The sequence below is a fragment of the Anticarsia gemmatalis genome, chromosome 1 (assembly GCF_050436995.1).
Source record: "Anticarsia gemmatalis isolate Benzon Research Colony breed Stoneville strain chromosome 1, ilAntGemm2 primary, whole genome shotgun sequence".
In the NCBI taxonomy this organism is placed as follows: Eukaryota; Metazoa; Arthropoda; class Insecta; order Lepidoptera; family Erebidae; genus Anticarsia; species Anticarsia gemmatalis.
Genome location: NC_134745.1, coordinates 2,562,543 through 2,586,075, shown reverse-complemented (window position 1 = coordinate 2,586,075; position 23,533 = coordinate 2,562,543). Strand labels below are relative to the sequence as shown.

General features: G+C 35.9%; 2 protein-coding genes across 2 annotated transcripts; both read right to left on the bottom strand.

Annotated features, from left to right (window-relative positions):
• Positions 1–183: 183 nt before the first annotated feature.
• Positions 184–12,034, bottom strand: LOC142987678 (acyl-coenzyme A oxidase 1-like). The gene is made up of 14 exons (XM_076136604.1): positions 11,873–12,034; positions 11,287–11,517; positions 10,036–10,192; positions 8,651–8,825; positions 8,048–8,171; positions 6,829–7,073; positions 6,007–6,170; positions 5,566–5,728; positions 5,007–5,197; positions 3,825–3,974; positions 3,379–3,484; positions 2,669–2,821; positions 1,326–1,442; positions 184–729 (listed from the first exon to the last, which is right to left on the bottom strand). The coding sequence occupies exons 2-14, from the start codon at positions 11,420–11,422 to the stop codon at positions 586–588; spliced, it is 2,025 nt and encodes a 674-aa protein (XP_075992719.1). The 5' UTR covers positions 11,423–11,517; positions 11,873–12,034; the 3' UTR covers positions 184–585.
• A 490-nt stretch (positions 12,035–12,524) lies between these two features.
• Positions 12,525–23,302, bottom strand: LOC142987687 (acyl-coenzyme A oxidase 1-like). The gene is made up of 14 exons (XM_076136617.1): positions 23,137–23,302; positions 21,970–22,145; positions 20,863–21,019; positions 20,172–20,340; positions 19,279–19,402; positions 18,661–18,905; positions 18,227–18,387; positions 17,602–17,764; positions 16,404–16,594; positions 15,937–16,086; positions 14,873–14,978; positions 14,300–14,452; positions 13,868–13,984; positions 12,525–12,928 (listed from the first exon to the last, which is right to left on the bottom strand). The coding sequence occupies exons 2-14, from the start codon at positions 22,091–22,093 to the stop codon at positions 12,782–12,784; spliced, it is 2,007 nt and encodes a 668-aa protein (XP_075992732.1). The 5' UTR covers positions 22,094–22,145; positions 23,137–23,302; the 3' UTR covers positions 12,525–12,781.
• Between the last annotated feature and the right edge of the window lie 231 nt (positions 23,303–23,533).

Genomic DNA, 23,533 nt, shown 5'->3' with positions numbered 1-23,533 from the left:
GCGTCTTGAAAATGCAGAAAATGCGTTAAGTCAATTCGGTGTCCTGGTTTTTGACAATTGATTGCTAATAAAGAAGCTGAAAGTAATGTTGAAATATCGACTATGTATGTATGCTGTACAATGTACATACTTCAAAAGGGGTATACAATAAAACGAAAATAGAAAACATAAATATATTTAATAAATATATTTAATCCACATTATTTAATTAAACCTACAATATATTCGTTATCAAAAAATACAACATTGTCCTCATAAACAAATAAATGCAAGAGATAACAGTCACATAATATATGTACTCGTACAGTTTACCTCGAAAGTTACTTAATTATAGTTAGCAGTTTTATACGTCGACCACGAATATCAGTTCCATTTAATAAATAAGTATAAAAATATGTATTAAATAGATAGCCACATATTTATTTAACGTATTTTTTTCGAGATAAAGAAGATTTTTTTTATAAAGTAAATACCTTAAAAATAATCACTGTGCAGAGAATATTGTCAGAATCTTGTCGACAGTTTGCAAGAACCGTCTTTAAAATCCATGTTATCTTTATTTGTCTAATATATAATTATAAGGTATCACAGTTTTCCCTTCATCATAGGTTTCACGTACTTGTGGAAGGCAGGACTGACGGGCTCCTTGTTCATTGGATTCTTCAAAGCATCTGACATCAGCCTCTCGTATACTTGACCATCATAAGAACCTAAAGCTGAATGAAGAACCTGAAAAACGAAATTTTAAGTAATCTTACTATCTTGGATGCCAGTGGAACTGCCAAAAACCAATTACATCTACCTATTATGAGCCATAAAATATTCCCTATAAGTAACTAATTAATCTAAACACTATCGGCATTCATAACTTTTAAAGTCTCGCGTTGCATGTTTAATGTATAATAGAACCACGACTGGGACCACGGCGAGTGCAACCTGCGCCGAAACGTTAGGCATTTTAAGGTAAAATGCGTGTTCGCGTTAATTCCCGTATTCTATTATACACTATCGGCATTTTTCTTCAAAAATTGATTGACTGCGACATTTACGCAGTTGGTTTATAAGTATAGGCCCTCACCCCTTATTACATTGGACTAATATTGTTAAAGACGGACGGTGACGGGTGTATTTTATATCTAAGTATGTGTATACTTTTAGGTATAAAATGTAGAATTGATCACTAATCTTTTTTCAAGAAGAAACCTTAGTAAAGCCAAAAAATTCTTGCCAGCTCGTTGTGAACCAATGGCCACGAAAATAGGATAGTATCAAATGTACGTAGCAATGTTCGGAAAATGGGAAAATGGAAGTCACTATTTACTTACTTCGTCTCGTAGGTCGAAAGCATCAACGAGTCCAACAGCATTAGGTCTGATCAGAACCAGCAGTTCTTCGTATTTTATTTGCAAGTTAATGATGTCTTCCTGAGATATCGATGTGTACTGAAAACAGAACACATACATTACTATTACAGTTAATAACTGTGATGTCTTGCAAAAAGGTCAGGGATTACTATGATTGAGGAAAACGAAATATCGTAAAATATTAAAGGTGTTCGTGTATGACTTTTCTCTACTGTATTTTGACACGGAGTTCAAACGACATTTTATAGCGAATAGAATTATGTTATGTAACAATCGAAATTTTAAAAATTTGGGTTTTCCTTAATTATAGTAAGGCCTCTTGTACTACTCGTAACTGGCGGATCTGCATGACAAAATTTATGGATGTGATTGAAGCAAAGGAAGTTTGTTAGAATCGTACTCAGTGGCGTTCTTTGGTTTCTGAAGAAGGCGTGATATTATGTATGTATGTTTTGTCTTTCTATTAAAATCTTCTGTGTTCTTGGATCCAAGCTTTATGAAGAGTCTTATCTCCAAGCGTATAAGATGACTAGGTGGATAATATACATATGAGCTCGTTATTAACCCTAAACTCTATCGTGCTAGATTCAGGCCTAGAACCGCTCTAATTTCGTATTCCTTTCCCATCGGTGACGTAAAATTATCAGTGTTTTTATTTAGTATCAGGTAAAAGGTTTTCGGAATTTACGCATAATATATGATATGATCTATCAAGTCCAAATTGATATAATAAATGTTTCACCTCTAGATATTATTGCAATAACATTACCTAATTGATACGAATCTATAAATTTATTATCAGAGATATCCAAATAACCCTTATCAGGATCTAGAGTTTATTTGATCTGCCTCTACCAATAATACTCGACCAGTGATAAAGCAATAATAATCTCCTTTTTGCTATGATTATAATAAAAAATATAAGAATCTTGATATGTAACTGCCTCTGTGACGCAGTCGGTACTGCATTCGGCTGCTAATAATGAGATCTCAGATACAATTCCCAGGTCGGGCAGAATACTATTGGTCTTTTCTTATTTATAATAAAATACTTCTTAAAAGTAGAACGGATTTTGGTAACTTGCCCGGTTTATGGTAAAAGGTGCGCCCTATGATGTGGGGCTATCAATAGTTTAACGTTTCATACACCTAACCTATGTCTACACCCTCAGGAATAACAACTGGGTATGATGTATGTATCTATCGATGTACTATGATTTATAAAGTTCTAAAGATCCCTTAAGCTACGCAGAGCTCGCAAGTCGTGAGTGTATAGTGAAAAATATATTTTTTTATAGTCTTACCCTCAATAAATCTCCAGTTTTCTGTAGCGCCCAGTAATGCACATACAAGCTGACTAGTTGTTCCATCACTATCTTGACGTTGGTACTCGATTTAACCGTCAGTCTTGCGATCTCCTTTCTGTATGTGTCTGATATCACCGCTAGACAATGAGCCTGAACAAATGATGATAAGGGCCAAATAATTCCAACTGTTCATTTAGTTTCTTAATATTTTAACTTCATGCTAGGGTCTTACTATAAAGCAGGGGCTCCCAACCAGTGGTCCGTGGAAGTGAAAATACGGTCCGCGAGTGGTTATAAAATTTAAAACTTTCAGGAGGATTATTAAACTTTTTCTTTAATATACTAACATAGTGGTCCCTGCTAACAAGAATAATATAAAAGTGGTCCCGGACTAAGAAAAGGTTGGGAGCCCCTGCTATAAAGATACGCTGTACTACAACAACTTTGTAGAAAGCCTTGTAATTTAGATCGTCTGTCACTCGTGGACTTTCGAATACTTGTTATGACTAGTTCGTCTTTACATACCCGGAATTATTAATTAAACTCTAGATAATCGTTAATGCCAAAGCTCCCTACCAAGTTGTTGGACTACAATTTCCGCCATCCTACAGGAAACCATTTCTATAGATAAAATAAATAAGCAGACACATAACTCCATTAAGGAAGAAGTATGATTATAGTTAAGAAAAGTATTTGTAATAAGTCACCTCTGCAGCAGCAACTAGCTGAATGGTCGTCTGTTCCCACGCATCTTCAAATGAGAGTCCGGTCTTCATACGCCTTCTAATACTCTTTACGCAAGTGGCCACATTTCTGAAAAAGAAACGGCTATTAGCTATCTCAGTTTATTGCCTACGACGTGGCGGAGAGGACAAAAAAGGTACTTAATATTTAGAGAATTTCCTTGTTTGGTTTCTTGGTTCTTCTCATAAGCTCAAATTCTGAATTTCTGTAATAGCCTTTAGGCTATCTTTCAATTAACGGGAACCGACGCTACATGCGTTAATCAAAAATCGTCGCTCCTCTTCAATGGTTCATTCTGATTGGTTAATATTTCTCCATTTCTTCACACCGTAGTCTCGACGATAGGCAGGTAGCCTTAAGTTGTTCCCAAAAATGTTTTTAAAAGTAGAGATTTTCAATTTGCTCTTACCCAGCAGCTACCTCTTGGAATGCTCTAATGATGCCTTCAGGGGAACCGACCCAAGGTTTCCTCTTTCCCGAGACAGCTTCCGTCAAGTATGACACGGTTGGTGTCACTGGATTCCCTGCTTCAGCTTGCTCGTATGCCTTTACCAGGAACCTGCGTAAAACACATTCTAATATATTTGTAATCGTCTTTAGAATAATTTGATTATAATGCGGCATGCCACTAAAATATCAAGTCACACGTGAGTTTATGCAACATTTAAAGGTGTTAAACTTAATCTTAATAAAGTTTTAATAAACAAGAGAGACAGAAGAACAAAAAGTTAGGATACGATGAGAACGTTTACTACGAGGACATTCATACAAATAGAAAGAAAGAAGCTCTTGCAAGGCAAACATGCGGGGTTCAGACGCAGTCGCAACTCCATAAAACTAGCCTTTATAACCCTAGGTTGCACCCTGTCATCGCATTCCTTCCTTTCAGCCGGGCAGCCTGACTTAGCTTATCCTCCTGCGGCTCATTGTTCGTCCGTAAGAACGTAATATAAAAGCGATTAAAACCCAAATATAAATAGTGCATACAACCGATAATGACCCATTGTCCTCAGATGAGTCCTCATTTAAAAGTTTTATTGATATTTTAAACTAGCTGACCCGCGCAACTTCGCTTGCGCCACATAAGAGAGAATGGGTCATAATTTTCCCCGTCTTTGTAACATTTTTTTACTGTTACTCTGCTCCTATTGGTTATAGCGTGATGATATATAGCCTATAGCCTTCCTCGATAATTGAACAAACTCTTCAGCTTTATAATATTAGTATAGATACTAATATTATAAAGCTTGTATTGTTTGTTTGTTTGAACGCGCTAATCTCAGGAACTACTGGTCCGATTTGAAAAATTCTTTCAGTGTTAGATAGTCCATTTATCGAGGAAGGCTATAGGCTATATTTCATCACGCTACGATCAATAGGAGCGGAGTAGCAACGAAAAATGTTACAAAAACGGGGAAAATTTTGACCCATTCTCTCTTATGTGACGCAAGCGAAGTTTCGCGGGTCAGCTAGTAGATTATAATATTAGTATAGATTTTGTTCTTCCACGAGAACAAAATATTCTTTGAGAAAATCATTTAAAATTGTTATTGGGGGGCAGAAGGCTATAAAAGTGGGTTTAAGTCCTCACCTCGCAGTCTGCAATAGCAGGATAGTATAATCTCCCTCATAAGTCCTGGTGGCGGTGACGAAGGTGTACAGGAACGGCAGCCCCGAGCACATCATGTAGCCGTGCCCGCCGCACGCTTGACGGCACTGCTCTATCAGAGATGCTGACTCTGACGTACTGATCGCTTTGAGACAACTTGATAGTGCATGGAGCTGGAACAACCAAGCTTGTTTGGATAAAAGCAAACGTGAATGTGTATTTCCTATATGCTCATTGCCCATGGCAAAGTTATGTGTATTTTGCTAATAAAAACGAAATCATAATACCTACCTAATAGGTAAATTTAAAGTAAAAAAGCTTTAGTTGCATGTCAGAAAAACTCTTGAAAAGTCTACTAAAATATTTATATCTTTAATCTAGCTACGACTTTTCATCAAGCGATTAGGTTTTAGTGATTTATATTTTATAGATGATAAAAGTCAATTTGTCTTGATAACTTAACAATTCTTTAAAAAATGTTAATAATTCTCATATTTTGCCAATATGGAGGACTCAAAGCTACTAAATTTCAATAACTTACCTCAGGCAAGCTGTCAACATTCCCACGTTTCATGTCAGCGACGACCGAGCTGAAGGTACTCCACAGCCAGTTGCTGGCGATCTGTAGCGCGTGAGCTGTTGCTATGCAGATGAACAGCTTGTGTTGTTGCGTCACGTAGTCCAGGATCTGCGGCTCCGGTTCCCTGGAAACAAAGGTTACAATATGTTCTTAAGATTTTACCATCGAGTATTTTACCTACCTAGATTATGTCCAGATATTAGTGCCAACCAAAATGTTGCACCTAATATCAGAATTTATGAGAAATAATAGCTCAAAAGTCGTAATCACAAAATTTTTGTTGAAAAATTTGAAAATGCACATTTCAAAATGTTTCGAGACCAGGCAATTATAATAATCATAAAGCTAGATGAAATCGACTTTATGTTAAGAAATATAGTTCGAACAAAAATAATTACTTACTCAGGTTTAGGTTTGGACTGCCTTCTTACTGCGGAGTATCTGGTAGCGATAGTGCAGGCTTTAGCCAAGTTGAAGGCAACCTCGTTCACTAGGATTACTCGTACGAACACCATAGTGCCGTATGTTAGTTTACCATGTCTGGCTTCTTTCACGTATGTGCCGTCCTGGAAGTAGAAGAATATGCCATAAGATAAAAGACCAAAAAATTATATATTTTGAAAAGTCACTTCCCATTACTAATTAATGCATACATTAATATTGATGGATGCCTAAGACATGTGCCTTTCTCACAATTGCTTATTCTTTTTAAGTAGGACCTTAAAAATAAATTGTAATTTTTACACAAGTTACGCCGGACGCATTAAAAATCGTAATTGACCAGGAAAAACCAATTAAGTCTATTGAGACAATAGGTATATGTACGTGCGTACGTCTAATACTCGCCAATTAAATACTAGCTGACTCGCGCATCTTCGCTTGCGTCACATAAGAGAGAATGGGTCAAATTTTTCCCCGTTTTTGTAACTTTTTTACTGGTACTTTGCCCCTATTGGTCGTAGCGTGATGATATATAGCCTATAGCCTTCCTCGATAAGTGGGCTATCAAATACTGAAAGAATTTTTAAAACGGACCCGAAGTTTCTGACATTAGCGCGTTCAAACAAACAAACAAACAAACAAACAAATTCTTCAGATTTATAATATTAATGTAGATAGATATATTATACGCAAGATTTACCCTTTAATCTCACCTTTTAAAAAATAACTTAAGAAACGAAGAACGAAACAGTCAAAGAATCCTCTATTGTGAAGCCAACGTACCTTCAAAACCTGTGCATTCTTCATCATCATATGATCCCTGGGTATCCTATAATGATCGAAGCCAAGGAACCCATTGTCTCCGGTATTGAAGCCCATCTTAGGACCGATGTCTCCCACCTTGATGCCGGGGAGCGGCATGTGGGTGTCTTCATCACGGATCTGAACTATGAAGGGATGGGTGCCATGACACTCTCCTTTTGTATATAGCTGGGCTACTACTATGCAGTAGTTTACTGTTCTGCCAACTGTAAATAGAAAAAGGCATTTTAATGAAGGGTTTTGTACAATTTTTGTATCTTTATACATTTGTAACCTTTGAGAAAATTTTGGTTACTGTTTGAGAAGATTTTGTTTCCATAACTTTTAAACTCTCGCGTTGCATGTTTAATTTATGTTCGCGTTAATTACCGTATTCTATTATGCATTAAAGATTTTGTTTGTAAATGATAATTAATTTGCCGCCAGCATTCTGGGCCCGTTACCGGTCAACAATAATCAAGACAAATATTACAACGCCAAAACATTATTTTTTTATTCAGGGCTATTTGTAAAACATCCCGGATCGCAGGACTAGGTAGCTACCTAACCATCTCAATCAATCAGCTAATCCATCGTAGAACATAAGCTGTTGCTTATAATGTTAGCTATCTGCTGCTGCGGTTTTTTGTGTTAAATTTCACCCTGTATAATGTTTCTTGTGTGTTTTGAAAATATGTTTTAAAAGTTAAAACGAATAACAAATTTATTCGTTACTGTAAAGAACTATGATTGTTCCAAGTCCAACATTGTCATTACGCAGAGTATTACCTTGAACTAGTATCATTTTCCATATCAAATAGAATCATTATTTACATTATATTATTTTCGTAATTTTGTACTGACAGATACAAAACACATTGATATACATATTTGTAATTTATAAAGTAGCGTCATTGAATTTTATAATAAAGTTCACTCATACATTTTGAACAAATGAAGTCGTTTCAACATAAAACAGCTAACAACCTACAATAGTATAGTTCAGCTTTTATCCTTTTCTATTTCTAAACCAATTTATCACATCAATAATAAATAAATTTATGGTGAATATTTACAACCGACCAGGAGTTTGGTCATTTCTTTAAAGAGTAAAGATATCTTTAATAGATGATATCTCTGGACAACTATCACACATTCTTGTGAAGCCAAACTAGGCGGAGGTATATCGTTTAGTACTTACGTCCACCCGCCCACCACTTGTAAGAAGTCAGGGTGGGACTGTGCAGCACAAACTCTTCAGTCTTCTCGTCATACGTGGCCGTGGTCTCCAGACCTCGGATGAACGTACCGTGGCCCAGCTCCGTCTGAAATATTGTCAAATTAATTTATGTAATAAGGCTGACGAATTGATAGAATAAGTAAATCAAAAACCGTTTTTAACGTAGAGCCTGCAAATTTTAGAATTCCATGCCATAAGGAATACAGGTATGGTTAGGTCTATCGGTAAAACCTTATTTGCCAAAAATAACTATACACAAAGATCCTAACATCTTGGGAATTTGGATAATATCACTTTAATACTTAAAAGTTTTTTTCACTTGTCTAGCCAAATCTAGCCATACGTCTATTCTACTATAAAAAAACACGGGTCGATGCCAATTACATTGAGACAATGTAAATTCTTTATAACAAAGTACTAACAAATAAAGTAATCGATGCAACTTATTAAAACGAGGAATCGATGCACCAATTACCACACAATCAATTTAAAATCAGTTCAACAAAGTATATTACGACATACTCACAACAAAACTATTTGCGTAATCTTAAACAATATAAGTACCTGGGCATAGGTCCCGATTATTTGCATGTCTAGAGCCCTTGGGAGCCAATACGCTTGCTGCTCTGGAGTGCATTGACCTAATAGAGTGGGCACGAACATGCCCAAGTGAAGGAGAAATGGAGAGATCTCTTTGAAGAATGCATCTGCTGTCCGACGGATCACTGGTGAATGGCCGCTGAAAAAGATAGATTAAAATAGGTCAGAATTAATACTTAGTAAATGTATGAACACAACTTAGATCATGAGAATTTTGGAAAGACAGTCGGACGGACTCCGAGTCCGAGTTCGAGAGTGTCGTTGGTGAATTTTGCCAAAAATCTGTTATATTTCGTATATACTAGGAAAGAGGTACTAGGGTCTACTAGGAAAGAGTGCTTAATCATTAAAAAATCCATATAGGCCTAGAAACCTTGATTTACTTGAACTACAGGTAAATAAAAGTTTACTGTTTCAAAACCTAAATCGAATCCTTGAACGGTATGATTTCACGAAAAATAATGAACAGTGACAAGCGATATTGGTCAAAATAGTGAGCTACTATGAATTTCAAATTAAATAAACTATGACTATTCAAATTCAAAAATCATTGTCGTTACTCGTGCTCCTATATTACCTTCTTTAGAATATGCAATCGGACCAATAAGAAACATTTTAAACGACAATATTCGATTTTGCGACACCGGGAGTATACCTACTGATAAGACAGTCCATCTAGTGGTCTCACCAATTGCAAAAGTACTCATTAAAGCACATATAAGTTCAGTACAACTAAAGATGCTCAGTATTTTTACTTAGAATTTAATATTATTTTTACGGAACATCTTGCATGCCTCCAAAATACTCCTACAGTATGAAAAGCGACTGACCGACGAAGACCGGGCTAGTTTTTAGTTACTACTACTTTTAATTGGACTCGAAATGATCTAATCGAATATTCGAGTAGTATCCATTGACGTAAAAAGTGTTCGTCATTAGGTTAACTTTATGAACTCATGTCGCATGCGTTCACTTTCTTTACACAGGTAAAGTTAATAGTTTCATACGTTATTTATAGAAATAGTGTTACAAGAATTACCACACAATGAACACATTACTCTATTGAATGAAATTAACATAGGCAAGAACATAGAAAGTGTTAGTTAAAACATGGTTTTTCAACGCATTTTTAAACTACTTCTAAGAAAAATGACAAAATACTAATACTACAAATACATACCTACATATTTTGTCATTAACTATTCTAAATAATAAAGTAAAAAATGGTTAAGTAGATTTGAATAGACTTTATTAGATGTCCGTTCAAATTTGAATACCAGTCTCTGCCTACGACTCGGCTGACTTTCGGCAAATGTTCTAAAAGTCACGGAATATTCTTCTTTACTTACCCAAAAGTCTCAAGTCCATTTAGATCTGCTATGTTATTCTTAACAATTTGTGCATACAGTACAGACTTCCTCACGGCATTCTCGTATCTTTCGTTAGGACTCATGTATTCTTCAGGGATTTTATCTATTGAAGCTCCTCCGTCTAGTGCTATACTCTCTGAAAAGATATTAACATGATTATACGTTTGTATTTTCTTTTAAAAGTAAAGTATGTAATGCTCCAGGAACTAATCTGATTGCATTGTGGGCTCTTTGGCAAACATTTGACACAAAGTACCAGTCCCGAAACAATATTTATTGGGCAAAAGACATGAGTTTCACTTGAGGATCAAACTCACGAAAGGTGCGCATTGGTAACTACGTAGTGACCGATGCTAGGCATCGTTGATTTAGCATTTTATTCCTCGAAGTTATATAACTTTTGATTATTAGCAACTTTAGTTTCCAATTCAGAAAATTAAGAACAAATGATCATTATAGTCTGCTTATTTCGTTTCAAATCTCAACTAATTAGGTGCTTATATAAAACTTAATTAATTATTACTACGCGTGTAATTGAAAATGTTAAATTAAGCAAAGTCTAAGTTCAAGGTAGCAAGTATAATACGTGATTAATTGCAAATTTAACAAAATCTAGACAAATTTACTGTTATAATAAATTTATGAAACATTAGGAATTGATTTCTTAACAGTGAATCAGCCGTGAAACTGTACATATATGATAGGATAGGGTACTCTAGCGTACGTAGACTGTATTCTATATCCTGTACATCAGTAGGACCATTAAACACAATCTTTCAACTATATCAAGCTTAAAAAAAAATTCATGATGCCTTTTTCATGAATTTCGGCCAATGTGCCGTTGTCTGAAATTCATGAAAAGTTACTTAGTTACAGGCTCTTTTATTACTCTTACGGTCATTCAGCGGTCGTTACCAGTTGATTATAAGATTAAATGCTTAAGATAACGCAAAATGCATTTATTGCAACATCTCTTCATACCTAGCAAGTAATACCTTGTAAATCTGACTGATAGGTATTATATATGCGAAAGATTTAAAGTATGGATGGGTATATGTTTGTTACTCTTTCACGAAAAAACTACCAAACGGATTTTAATGAAATTTGCTACACTGATAGCTTATAACTTGTTTTAACACATAGGATACTTTTTACCCCGGGAAATCTTTTCACGCGGACGAAATCGCAGGCAGAAGCTTGTTTATAATTAAGAGGTTTGAAAATCCTTACCAACTTTCTTCCTATGCTTCGTATTTTCTTCTCCGCCATCAATAATATGAGTTACTTCTATAATATTAAAGTTGCATTTCGCACGTTCCATAAGCAGGTCCTTATTGACCTCCATGATCGTTTTATTTTGACTCATGTTCACCTCACGAGACGTTCACCTCACACTGCGGTTTGTCACAATCTGGCTAATTCGCCTCTGTATTTCCGTCATGCATGTATAAGTAATTGAACCTATATACATATAATACTTATATACATTGTAGATTCTTTCCTTTATCAGAATAATGCATTTTTATCAATCTTGTATAATCAGTGCATATAATCTTTGCATCGGTGTTTTGTCGGCAGCCGGATGCATGTAAACAATTAGTATTACGCAACTTTCGCTCTCTTTGCTGATAATTTTAGCGCTTCACGAAAAAGATATTGAAATGCCAGACTTTTTACGTCCTTGACTTGTAAACCAGTGGAAATAATTATAGAAATGATTTTAAACAGTTGTAGTAATTATAGAAAATTTTAAAAGTAATTTTCATTTTTGAATTACCACACAATGTATAGTCTTTTTAAACAAAGGAACACTTACACACACACAACTTATTTACAAATACAAAAATATCATCGCAAAAATCACGTTTTAAATATTTGAAAACTCTTTTAGCCTTTCCACAGACTACGCTTGTTCAAAGTAAATATGCAAACTGCAATTGCAAACTATATTCGTACCGAGTGCACACAACTACGTATAGGTATAATGCGTGACAGATAGGAGGGAATGACCGGTCATCGCAGTGGAGCGTTCAATTACAGCACCGTCCGAGACTTGCAGTCTTATTTTAAGTGCATTGGGGATAAAATATTAAGTTTGGTTTGTGTCGTGTGAAGCGTTTGACTTCGTGTGCCTTTAATATTGTAAATCGTACAGGGAAATGATCAATTGTAATTGCAACCAAGCTAAAGATGTGTGCCTGATTTATGAGTACTTATCGACAGATGCTTTTATTTTAATTTCATCAGGGGAATAGATTATGCTTGCATATTTAAGGATGAGGTTTAAGTCCTATTAACCGCTTGGAAAAAAATGTAGTGGAAGATTATTAAATTATGTTGTAGAATTGTGAAAGATTTTGCCAGCATTCCGTTGTTCACATCTCGTGCCTGTCAAATGCGGATGTGGTTAAAAAGATAAAGAAGTATAAAAGTAAAAGGAAATAAGGGACAGAATTAAAACAGAATAAATTAATTACAAAAATATATTATGTTAAAATTCATCACAAAATTACGTATAAACTTTTAATAAAATATGATATGTACATTACCATTACCTTGCATACATTAAATATTGTACTACATTATTGTACGAAATCTCTTATTCATAAATTATTAAACAAACAAAACATATCACGTCGTCTTTGTCATATTACTCAAAAAAGAAGAAGACAGCAAATATTTTTATTTTTCTGTTGGAATATTTACTACGTTTATGTTAGTATTATCACAGTTTGGCCCTCGACATGAGAGGTTTAAGATACTTGTGGAAGCTCTGGTTGACAGGCTCCGCGTTGAGGGGACTCTTCTGAGCTTCTTCCATCAATCGCTCGTACACGCGACCGTCGAATGCTCCTAATGTTGAGTTCAGAATCTAAAATAAAGAGAAATTATATTATTTTGGAAGCAGTGAAAGCCGAGTGGTATAAGTTTACCCCTCCCACGCAAGTGGTCGCAGGTTCGAACCCAAGGCAACACACCAATGACTTTTCGAAGTTATGTGTGTGTTAGAAATAATTGTCACATGTTCCAACGGTGAAGGAAAACATCGTGAGGAAACCTTGCATGCCTAAAAATTTGTTTAATACATTTATTGAGGGCATGCAAAGTCCCCAACCCGCACTTGGCCAGCGTGGTGGACTCAAGGCCTAACCCCTCCCTCATTACGGGAGGAGACCCTTGCCCAGCAGTGGGACAGTAATGGGTTAAATTTATTTTTATTTTATATTATTTTCAAATACTAGGTGAATTTTCATCAAGCACCAAATCAGCTTAATTGAAACGGGCGTGGGTCCCTTCAGCTGCATGCAACCTGAAATCTGGGCAGTGAACAGCACTATATAGGTGCCATTAGATCCTCAATAGGTCCCATGCAATAGGGGACAAGCCTATTGCCCCTTACCGGGCATATTACCAAACTTAGAGCTACTATTGAGAAAACACAAAATACCAATAATAGATACTGTGCCTTACCGGGGAATCGAACCCGAGAACTCATTACTTACTGATTGAATACACTACCAACCACATAGGCAATCAATAAACTTATGACTATTCAAACTTTATAATAATAATAAAATCCGTGGTTTAGGTCGCCACGCCGCGACCATTGCGTCGGGAGATCGTGGGTTCAATTCCCACACGGGACAATTATTTGTGCGATCCACAAATAATTGTTTCGGTTTGTACTCTGTGTCCGTTGTTTGTATGTTTGTAAAAGTCCTCGCGACACAAGAGCAATTCTTAGTGCGGGAGTTGTCTTTTAAAGAAAAAAACATTGCCATTACTGAAATATAACGTGTTGTAAAGTTACCTCGTCTCTAACATCGAAGGCATCCACTAGCCCGACTGCGTTTGGTCTCAGCAGTGATAGTAACTGTTCATAAACACTCTGCTGTTTGGCGATGTCTTCTCTTGTTATTGTAGAATACTGCAACAAAACATCATAATGTATTTCCTAAATTAATTAATGTACACGAAAGAGAAATCGTCAAGTAATTTATTAATGTTGGTTGAGAAATATTATACAAAGTTCGCCGGGTCAGCTAGTCTATAAAAAAATTAATCGCCAAATGTATTGTTTAGCGCAAAACTCAATAACAGCTCAACCAATTCGACTTTTCTTTTTGTAAAATTGGCCCTTAAGGCATGAGCGAGGTTTTTAATGGAAAGAAAAACAAAATTGAAAATTCGTGAGCGACGCTGCGCAGGTCAGCTGTTTAATAATAACTATAAGAATACATACCAGCAGCAGGTCTCCTCGTTTCTCCAAGGTCCAATATATAAGGTACAGCTCAGCCAACTGCTCCAGGACCTTGCCTAAACTCGGAGACACTTTCTCTGATAACAGCTTCATCTCGCGCCATGTTACTTCGATAAGTATCGCACGACAGTGAGCCTGAATAACAAATTAAATTTCTTAAGCTAGATACAGAATTTCTTACGTATATGGAAAGTAGGAACAAACTGATGATTGATAAAGTGATTATAATATCAATAATATTGAAGCCATCAGTTCAAATATGCTGAAAGAATTTCTGTTTTTAAACCAATACATATCAATCTTCCAAATTACAGTAAAGATCCCGTGTTACCGACAAAAAGGTACCTCGAAAAGCAAAAATGATAGTGATATAAAACATTTTTTTCTCAAGATGATACCTCCTCCCTCGACCAGTGATCCTGAAAAGCGTCTCATCTATCACTACTTTGGTCTCGAGTCTTTACTTTAGGCGTTTGCTTAAACCATCCTCAATCCGTCCATGTCTCAATCATCTATCTACTACAGATAGATGGTACATGTTATAAAAGCACTTACCTCGCTAGCGTTGACTAGTTGAACTGAAGCACTGTTCCAAGCTTCTTCATAGTCCATACCCATTTTCTCGTACTTTTGAATAGCCTCATAAGCTGCTTTCGTTTTACTGCAAAGAATTCAATACGTTAAAACAAAATAATTTACTATTAAATTTGTATTATCCATTTACGAAATAATGGACACCCGCGATCATTTTTTTTATTTTAGAAAAGCAAAACGCGATAGCAACCCTACGTCACTGCCCGTTTCTGATGCCATAAATTGGTTAAATATTTATTTTAATGTTAGAAAATTATTACTCTATAAAGGCCTTGTATATCCCAATGTAACGATATTAGAGATGAAACGGATATCCGGTAACTATCCGGTATCCGGCCTATCCGGCGGCTTTAATACTATCCGGCCGAATACCGGATAACTACTATTCGGCCGGATAGACATCCGGCCGAAATAAAAAAAGCTCTGGATAAAAAAAATTGTATAGTAATTATTTACTTTATTTAGTAAGACTTAAGAACTTGAAATTTTCATTAGCACAATGAAATAATAACCTAAAGTCACGCACGTGTCTGCACTGCAATCGACACAATAAGTCAATGAATGAAAGAATTGCTAACTTCGCTCATCAACGAAAAGACCCGAATCAAACCGAGGCCACCCGGTCGTTCGCACGTCGCCTACGCCAAGTGTGTGTGCGCTGCACCAAACGGCTAAGGTCCGCCGAATATTCGGCGGCCGGATATCCGGCTATCCGGCCAGGTGGTAGGCCGAATATCCGGTATCCGGTATCCGGCCAAACTACTATCCGTTTCATCTCTAAACGATATACATATTTCGGCTTAAGCATATAGTTTGGATTCTGTAGCTCGATTCTCTACTACTATCGACTAGCGACAACCGACTGTCATCGTGAAATTTTGTATGAAAATCGGATCAGCGCCTCTGACGGGCGTCGTAGGAAACATTTTGGTGGTACATTCTAAATGTTAAAATCTTGATAGCCAGCCGGTTGTCGGTAGTCCATAGTGGTAGAGAATCGAGGTACTGGTGTATGTATAAGTTACCCGGCAGCTACAGCCTGGAAGCCTCTGACAATGCCTTCAGTATCGTTGGACCACTGCACACGGTCGTTGTCGAAGAACTTCACCAGGTAGGAGACTGTCGGTGTCATCGCCGTGCCTGCGGTCGCTTGCTTCCATGCCTTCATAAGGAATCTAGAAAAAACAAAAATTATAATTTTCTTCATCCGTGCTGCCATTACAGCTTATATTTTTATCATTTGATTGCTAGAACTTGAATTATGGAAATGTGTGAATTCACTAATTGTGACAAGAAACTTTAAAAAAAAGTTTATCTTCGCAGGGAGTTGAAATACAAAAAAACTTACAAGTGATAGTAGAAATAAACGAACATTTCTGTAGTAATTTTTTTTATTTTTCTTTTTTTCCTCAAAATCCCGTTTCATTATACCTAAAACCTCTTTTACAGCAACCAAATAAAACATTTGAATCTTAATCTTAGGTGGCAGTACCTGGCCGTCTGCAGCATGAGCACGGTGTACTCTCCCTCATAAGTGATGGTGGCGGTGACGATGCCGTTGATGATGGGCAGGTTGGAGGACGCCATGTAGCCGTGCCCTCCACACGCGAGGCGAAACTCCTCCACGCGGGCATTCGCGTCTCGACTGCACACGCCTTTGAGGCAGCAGGCTAGAGCATGGAGCTGGAGGAAAGTACAGCAGCATATTAAAGGCGAGGCGCTCATAGCCAGTTGTGCTCACCAGTCGGTAAACGATCTGTGGGTTAAGCAATCGTTGGCGCGGTCATTCTATAGATGGGTGACCGCATAGTGGTATTTGAACTAGGCGTCAACGTGCTTTTGGAGGGCACGCAAAAAGTCGGTCCCGGTTGTTGTCAATTAAGATAACAGTCGATAAGCCATGTCAAAGTCTTTTCGTGCGGCTTGAACATCTTTGACACTAGGTTGACCATAAACAACACATACATATATATATTGAGCACATATTTTCACTTTGCTGTGTCCAGTAAGCTGAATAACTGCTAATTTATTGTAAATAGATACGAGTACATACGTATGAGATAATATTGTTTACATATAATTTACGATAGTGATTCAATTGATTACGATAGAAGATAAAAGGTAGCTTTACGTGTAATCAGTTTATCATTTTATTATGTTTTATTACCTCACAAATGGATATTTGTTATTACCTACCACTGGTTGTATTACTCATATAATATTTGGGTTTATATTTTACAGGCTAGGTACAAAGTACAAATCATGTTTAGTATAGCTTACTGGCTATAAACCACTGATTCCCACACCTATGATATCAATAACCTTAATAAACGATACTTAAATACGAAACTCAATAGCCAGCTTTTCTAAAGACAGTACTATCGAATATCGAGAGTTTGACATTTAAACTGTACAGTATACTTAGAAATTAGTATCTCCTGCACCCGCAGAAGGCACTGATCAGTTTTTTCTTACAAAATTTGTCGATAACTAGCTGGTTAACGATAGGAGATAGTAGTAGAGTAACCGAGAAAATTAAAAAACACAAATACAATCTCCCTTAATAAAGACTTTTTATCATTAAGACTACGACTAAAATTTATTTCGTGGATGTTGAGATATATAACGAATATGCCGAAAACTTCATCCATAAGATTATAAAACATAACCAATAGTGCAATGTTACTGACCTCAGGCAACTGGTCCATGTTTCCCTTGCCCATATCGCTGATGACCTTGGAGTAGGCCTTCCACAGCCAGAGGCCGGTGACCCTGAAGGCGTGGCTGGTCGCGATACCGATGAACAGCTTGTGTTGTTGCGTTACGTAGTCGATGATTTGACATTCAGGCTGACTGGAATGAAAAGAAAAACTTCGATGAGAGTTCTTTACAGATGTAAGTATACCTTACAAGATGGAAGAGCGACCACTGAACATAAGACAAGGGATGGAGAGAAAAACCCCGGTTTCTGAGGTACATTCAGCGGTAGTTTATCTATTCAATAGCGTTTAAGCTGATGTAAACATGACAGTTCGAATAGATAAACTACCGTTAAATGTACCTCAGAAAACGGGCATAAGGAATGTGGCAAAATTTGTTTAAAAGGCCTAGATAGGGGTCGCGCTGAATCGGGACCACTAAGAGTCAACAGGTATTAAAACATAAAAGAAACTGTAGTTGTTTTTTTTTATGTTCAATATTGGATTAGACATTTAACTCCATTCTCACCTGATAGGAAGTGACAATAAAAACTAGGAGGTTATAAGAAAATCTTTAGATACAAACGACGAAATTAACTATGTAATAAGTTCTTACCCAGCCTTCAACTGCGACTGATGTCTGACAGCGGAGTACCGGACAGCGATAGTGGCTGCTCTCGACAGCTCATACGCCAAGTCGGTCACGATCAGCACCCTCACGAACACCATGGTGCCGTATGTCAGCTTGTCGTTCTTTGATTTTATGTACGTACCGTCCTGCAAGAGGAATTTATTATTAGGTGAGATATCCTTAAAACGCTAGATACTGGAGTAGCCTTAAAAAGAATTTTTTTCCAATTAATACATGGTGAAAATGATATGAAAACTACTAGATTTTTTTTTGATAGTCAAAAGAACATAGACTTTAATGCATATTTCTAAGAATAAGAGACACGATTTACCTTCTGCTATTTAGCTTATAGTTTCGTAGTTGTTACTGAAATTATAATTATTATAATTTCTATATTTGGTAAAGACAACCTAACGTACCTTCAAAACCTGAGCATTCTTCATCAACATATTTCTCCTAGGTATTCTAAAATGTTCAAATCCTAGAAACCCATTATTCGCCGTCTGGAATCCCAGCTTAGGTCCGATCTCTCCCACTTTGATGCCAGGGAGAGGCATGTGGGTCTCCTCATCACGGATCTGAACGAAAAACGGGTGGACGCCATAGCATTCTCCTTTTGAGTATAACTGAGCTACTACTATGCAGTGGTTTGCTGTGTGCGCCACTGAAAAATAAAAGGAATAACATTAAGGCGTATGTAGAAAAATTGCAAAGATATTGCGACAAGCCATGTAGTACTAAGAACGCTTTCCACAAATACTCTTGTTATAAATGGGAATGTGATAGCGTGTGAGCTTCTTTCACGTCAAAACGACTTAACCGATTTGGTTAACATTTGATAAAGTGCTAGATTATATATCAAGAAAAGGTACTGGCTACTATTTCGGCATAGTCGCTAATATCAACTTGTATACTAAAGTTAAATCAATGTTTTAATACTGATCTTAATATTAGGATCTAAAAATGAAACGTGATGCCTAAGTACCTAACCTAATAGATTTTTGAAGCATTCGAAAATATTGGCTAGATATACTTACAACCACCAGGCCACCATTTGTAAGAAGTTAAAGTAGGACTGTGTAGAATGAACTCTTCCGAGTCAGGATCATAAGTGGCTGTTGTCTCCAGACCACGGATAAAGGTCCCGTGACCGAGTTCAGTCTAGAATTATAGAAAACTCGTTTAAAAATTAATCTTTTAAATATAATCCATTAAGTATATAAAATACTAAGAAATATAATCTAACATTCTCGAATCATAACAATTCTATAAGTCACGAATACAAGACATAGATAAATTAAACAATAATATTTATAGATACGACGTTAATACAATTATAGATTTGAAGGAAAAAAAATACCTTAAAACGTTTTTTGTTATTGTTACGGATTAAGCAACCTTTGCCCTATAATTTATTCGTTAACGGTGAATAGATATAAAAACTTATAGATTATTTTACTAATAGATAAAACGGTTATAGAAAATGGCACGTGTAAAAGGCTAAAGATATTGATAATCAATCTACACTTCAATAAAGCTGAAGTTTATTTGTTTGAACACGCTAATCTAAGGAGCCTCTAGTTGAAATAATAAAAAAATATTGTTGTTTGCTTGTAGTTTTTTAAAGCATACTTCGACAACTAGCGGCCATATGATTTAAAGGGGACTTTATTAATGTGATCAGGCTTTGATTTTAATTCACCCTGATATCGGGGTGAATTTCAATAAACCAACATACCTACCGGCAAAAAATATACAATTTTTATCTTCTGCCTATCTACAAAAAAATGTAAAGCTTTATAATTTCTTAGCAAGTTTCAAACATGAACTATACGAACATAACGATTTCGTTTATATTGATCGAACGTTTGGGAATGTTAATAATAAGTGTAATAAGTGTAATTTACTCTAAAACTCTTTCTTTTCTTACCTGTGCATAAGTTCCAATCATTCCCATAGAGATTGCTTTTAACAGCCATTTGTCTCTCTGTTCGTCATCAGACTGGTTCATCACTGTAGGCACGAACATGCCCATGTGCAACATGAACGGTGATATGTCCTTCACCACTCCGAATGTCACACGGTACTTGTTTGTGGGTCTGAGGATTAGAAATAAACTTAAACATGGACCCAATAAAGGCTATTGGCATAACTGAAGTTGATTTAAAAAAAGGGACTTTAAATGGAGATTTGAAAATAGGATGGTTATTTTTGTTTGATATAGTCAAATTGAATTAAACCGATTTAATTCAATTTGACTACATTCAGATTTGAATATAATACATACCGGGGGCAGTAAGTAAGACGTATACTTGTTTAATCTATTATTTGGGCATATTTAACTGAGTTCCTAGGTCCTATAGCATACACTGTTATCACTAGTTCGGGGCAATTGAGGATTTTGAGGCCAGACACTACTACAAAACAAGCATTAGATTTATGTCTTCGATAACCTCTGCCAAACGATTCGATAGACAACACAATGGAAAATAACACAGAAAACCTTACTAAAATGCTTTCAAGTGACACAGTACCTATTCAAGAGCAATTTGTAGATACAGATACTACACTTTGATCTTAGCCAAGAAGCGATACTTTGAAGATAATCATTAAGAACTTACTGAAAAGCATCCATAGTATTATGCTTCTGACTGTACTCTCTGAGTATCTCGAACAACGTGCATCCTTTCCTGACGGCATTCTCGTATCGTTCTTTGTGACTCAAGTATTCTTCTGGCACTTTGTCTTTTAGTCGAGGGTCGTTGCACACGAGATCCTCTGAAAGAATTGCATCCGTGAAATACCTTACACAGCACTGCCTTAGGGTGACAAATCAACATCGAGCTATACTGCGCTTTTTTTTGCGGCAGGAAAATGCATTACTGCATGTCCCGGCCCAGGGAGGAAAGCGGGGGTCTGACGGGCTCTCCCGCCGGCAAGGCGTTCCGGCTAACTTGGGCATACCGACTAAAAACCTGACGCTGTGCTGTGCTATGTTTGCTCAACTCGCTCGTCTAATATTTTAATGAGGATACAAACAAACCATGCTTTGCTGCGCTGTGTGAGGCTACGCTCTGTTTAAAACAACTTCGAGCTCAAACATTGCACAGCGCAGCATAGCTCGATATTGATTTGTCGCCCTTACTGCCTAATTGCTGCTGCTAATTTAAAGGTTTATTGAATAAGACTTTAAAGTATTCAGTTTGTCTTTGTTTAATAAATCTTTTGAAAAAGTACGACATATCGTGAGTATTTGTTTAGAAAAAGTAATAAAAGGGATGTAATTAGGTATAAGAATTCGTGATTAGAATTTTTTCTACGATGAATTTAAATGCACGGTGAACAAAATATCTATTTCATGTTCGTTCTTACTCAGGTACAAGATATACATTTCTAAACAAAAAAAGAGCGTATTCTAAAAGACAGTTATCTAAGAAACGAATAGTTCAATTTAAACAAATCATCCACAAAAATAAGTAAGCCACCTCCAGCTCTATACAAGGCTACACTCTACACAGAATTTCTCCGGTAGTTGCGGTAGTTTGTCTATTCAAAAGCGTTTTTTTTGTATGAGGTTAAACGCTATTGAATAGATAAACTACCGCTAAATGTTCTCAGAAACCGGGGGTTACACATCCAAAGAAACGTACGCGTCGGCTAGAGAACCTACTCCGTTTTACATCGGTATAAACATCTTTATAACATAATAATATAGAAGAATCACTTACCAACTTCTTTCCTCTCTTTCGTATTCTTCTCTCCTCCATCAATAACATGTATCAATTCTTGTACATTGAACGTACACTTATTCCTTTCTCGCACCAGCTCATCGCACACCTTAGTTTCAGCCATATCTCTTCACGATTACAATTGTACTGAGTCCTGATATGCCCCGATTATGTATCTGTGGCGTTTTTTATATAATAAAGATAAATATGTACAAAGTCTTTAAAATAGACTTTGATATTGCAATTATCTGTCACCTTACTTACTTCATTGCGGTAAATCTCTCTCCTATTGTTAAAATAATGTCATTGTTATTTTTTATTATGTTATTTCTCAAATAGTTTTTCTTACTAACTATCCTTTTATATTTAATAGGTATGTATTGTTAAATTTTAATTCATTATGAGAAAATTTTATGACTTTTTTGGTTGGTGTTTCAACGTAAACTTGAATTTATTATATGATGTAGTAGTATCTATAATTTCTTAGAATTTAATCTCGTTGATATTTGACTGACATACGTAGGTATACAATTTAAGTACTAAAAAGGAACAGGCAACCATATTATTATTAGAAAATCTTTAAGAAAATGGGTGAACAACCTGTGTAACAGCTGTTGTATTTATTATTTTTATATTTTGTAAAATCTAGTTCAGCTACCAGTACTTTCCCGAAAACGCTCTTTCTTAGATAAAAACAATTATACATAGGTATACATTCAATTATAAAGCAGAAACTAGGCAAGTAGGTATCTACTTGAACACACGGTCGCGGCAATGACTTTAAATATGCAAATTGACCACTAACAGAACAATTAACTCGTTGAAAATTAATCACTCTTAATAATATAATTAACACTCTATAACATTAATTATAGTATTCATTTTACTAAAATTTATTTAATATTTAATTTAATAAGATTAACTCCTATCAGTAGTTCATAAATTTATGGTAGGTTAGTATAATTCATTACAACTTTTTTGCTTAATTTAAATATTCCCGCACTTTTATAATTCAACAAAATGATCTATCTCATAAAGATTGATATTAACGACATCTCGTGACACTCTCTCGAACTACAATGCAAAACAATTATATGATTTGACAGATCATTGACACGAGAGATAAATAAACATACATTTTCTTATACAAAATAGTTAAATACTTACAAATATATTCAAATACGATGAATCGACAGTTCTTTTGTAAAACAATCACTGATTAACTGTAAAAAGTTCACTATTTGAATAGAAATAAACACGAAATAGTTTGTTGGATATTTATTTATGTTTGTGAACGTGCGGCCATACTCACGGCTTTCTATACACTGACAAGACCAGTTTGATATACTGTAGTTTACATTCGGATATGTTAATCAACTCTCGGAGAATCTTTGCTCTTTGCTATCACAAAAAGTATCAAATATGTTTACTTAATCATGATTGTGTTGTACAAAAATATTGTAGTTTCGATATTGACTTAGCAATAATCTTCAAGGTTAAATCATTAACATCGAGTTTTTATTCTATGCTTAGTAGATACCTACCTACCTTATCTACTGCACTT

Excerpts from the sequence above, each read along its gene's own strand:
- LOC142987678 (XM_076136604.1), bottom strand. The coding sequence starts at position 11,422 with ATGAGTCAAAATAAAACGATCATGGAGGTCAATAAGGACCTGCTTATG. Across the intron at positions 5,198-5,565 it reads ATGTTGACAGCTTGCCTGAG|CTCCATGCACTATCAAGTTG; the intron begins GTAAGTTATTGA and ends TGGTTGTTCCAG. Across the intron at positions 730-1,325 it reads CTTTCGACCTACGAGACGAA|GTTCTTCATTCAGCTTTAGG; the intron begins GTAAGTAAATAG and ends TTCGTTTTTCAG.
- LOC142987687 (XM_076136617.1), bottom strand. The coding sequence starts at position 22,093 with ATGGCTGAAACTAAGGTGTGCGATGAGCTGGTGCGAGAAAGGAATAAG. Across the intron at positions 19,403-20,171 it reads TGATTGGAACTTATGCACAG|ACTGAACTCGGTCACGGGAC; the intron begins GTAAGAAAAGAA and ends CTATAATTCTAG. Across the intron at positions 16,595-17,601 it reads ACATGGACCAGTTGCCTGAG|CTCCATGCTCTAGCCTGCTG; the intron begins GTCAGTAACATT and ends ACTTTCCTCCAG.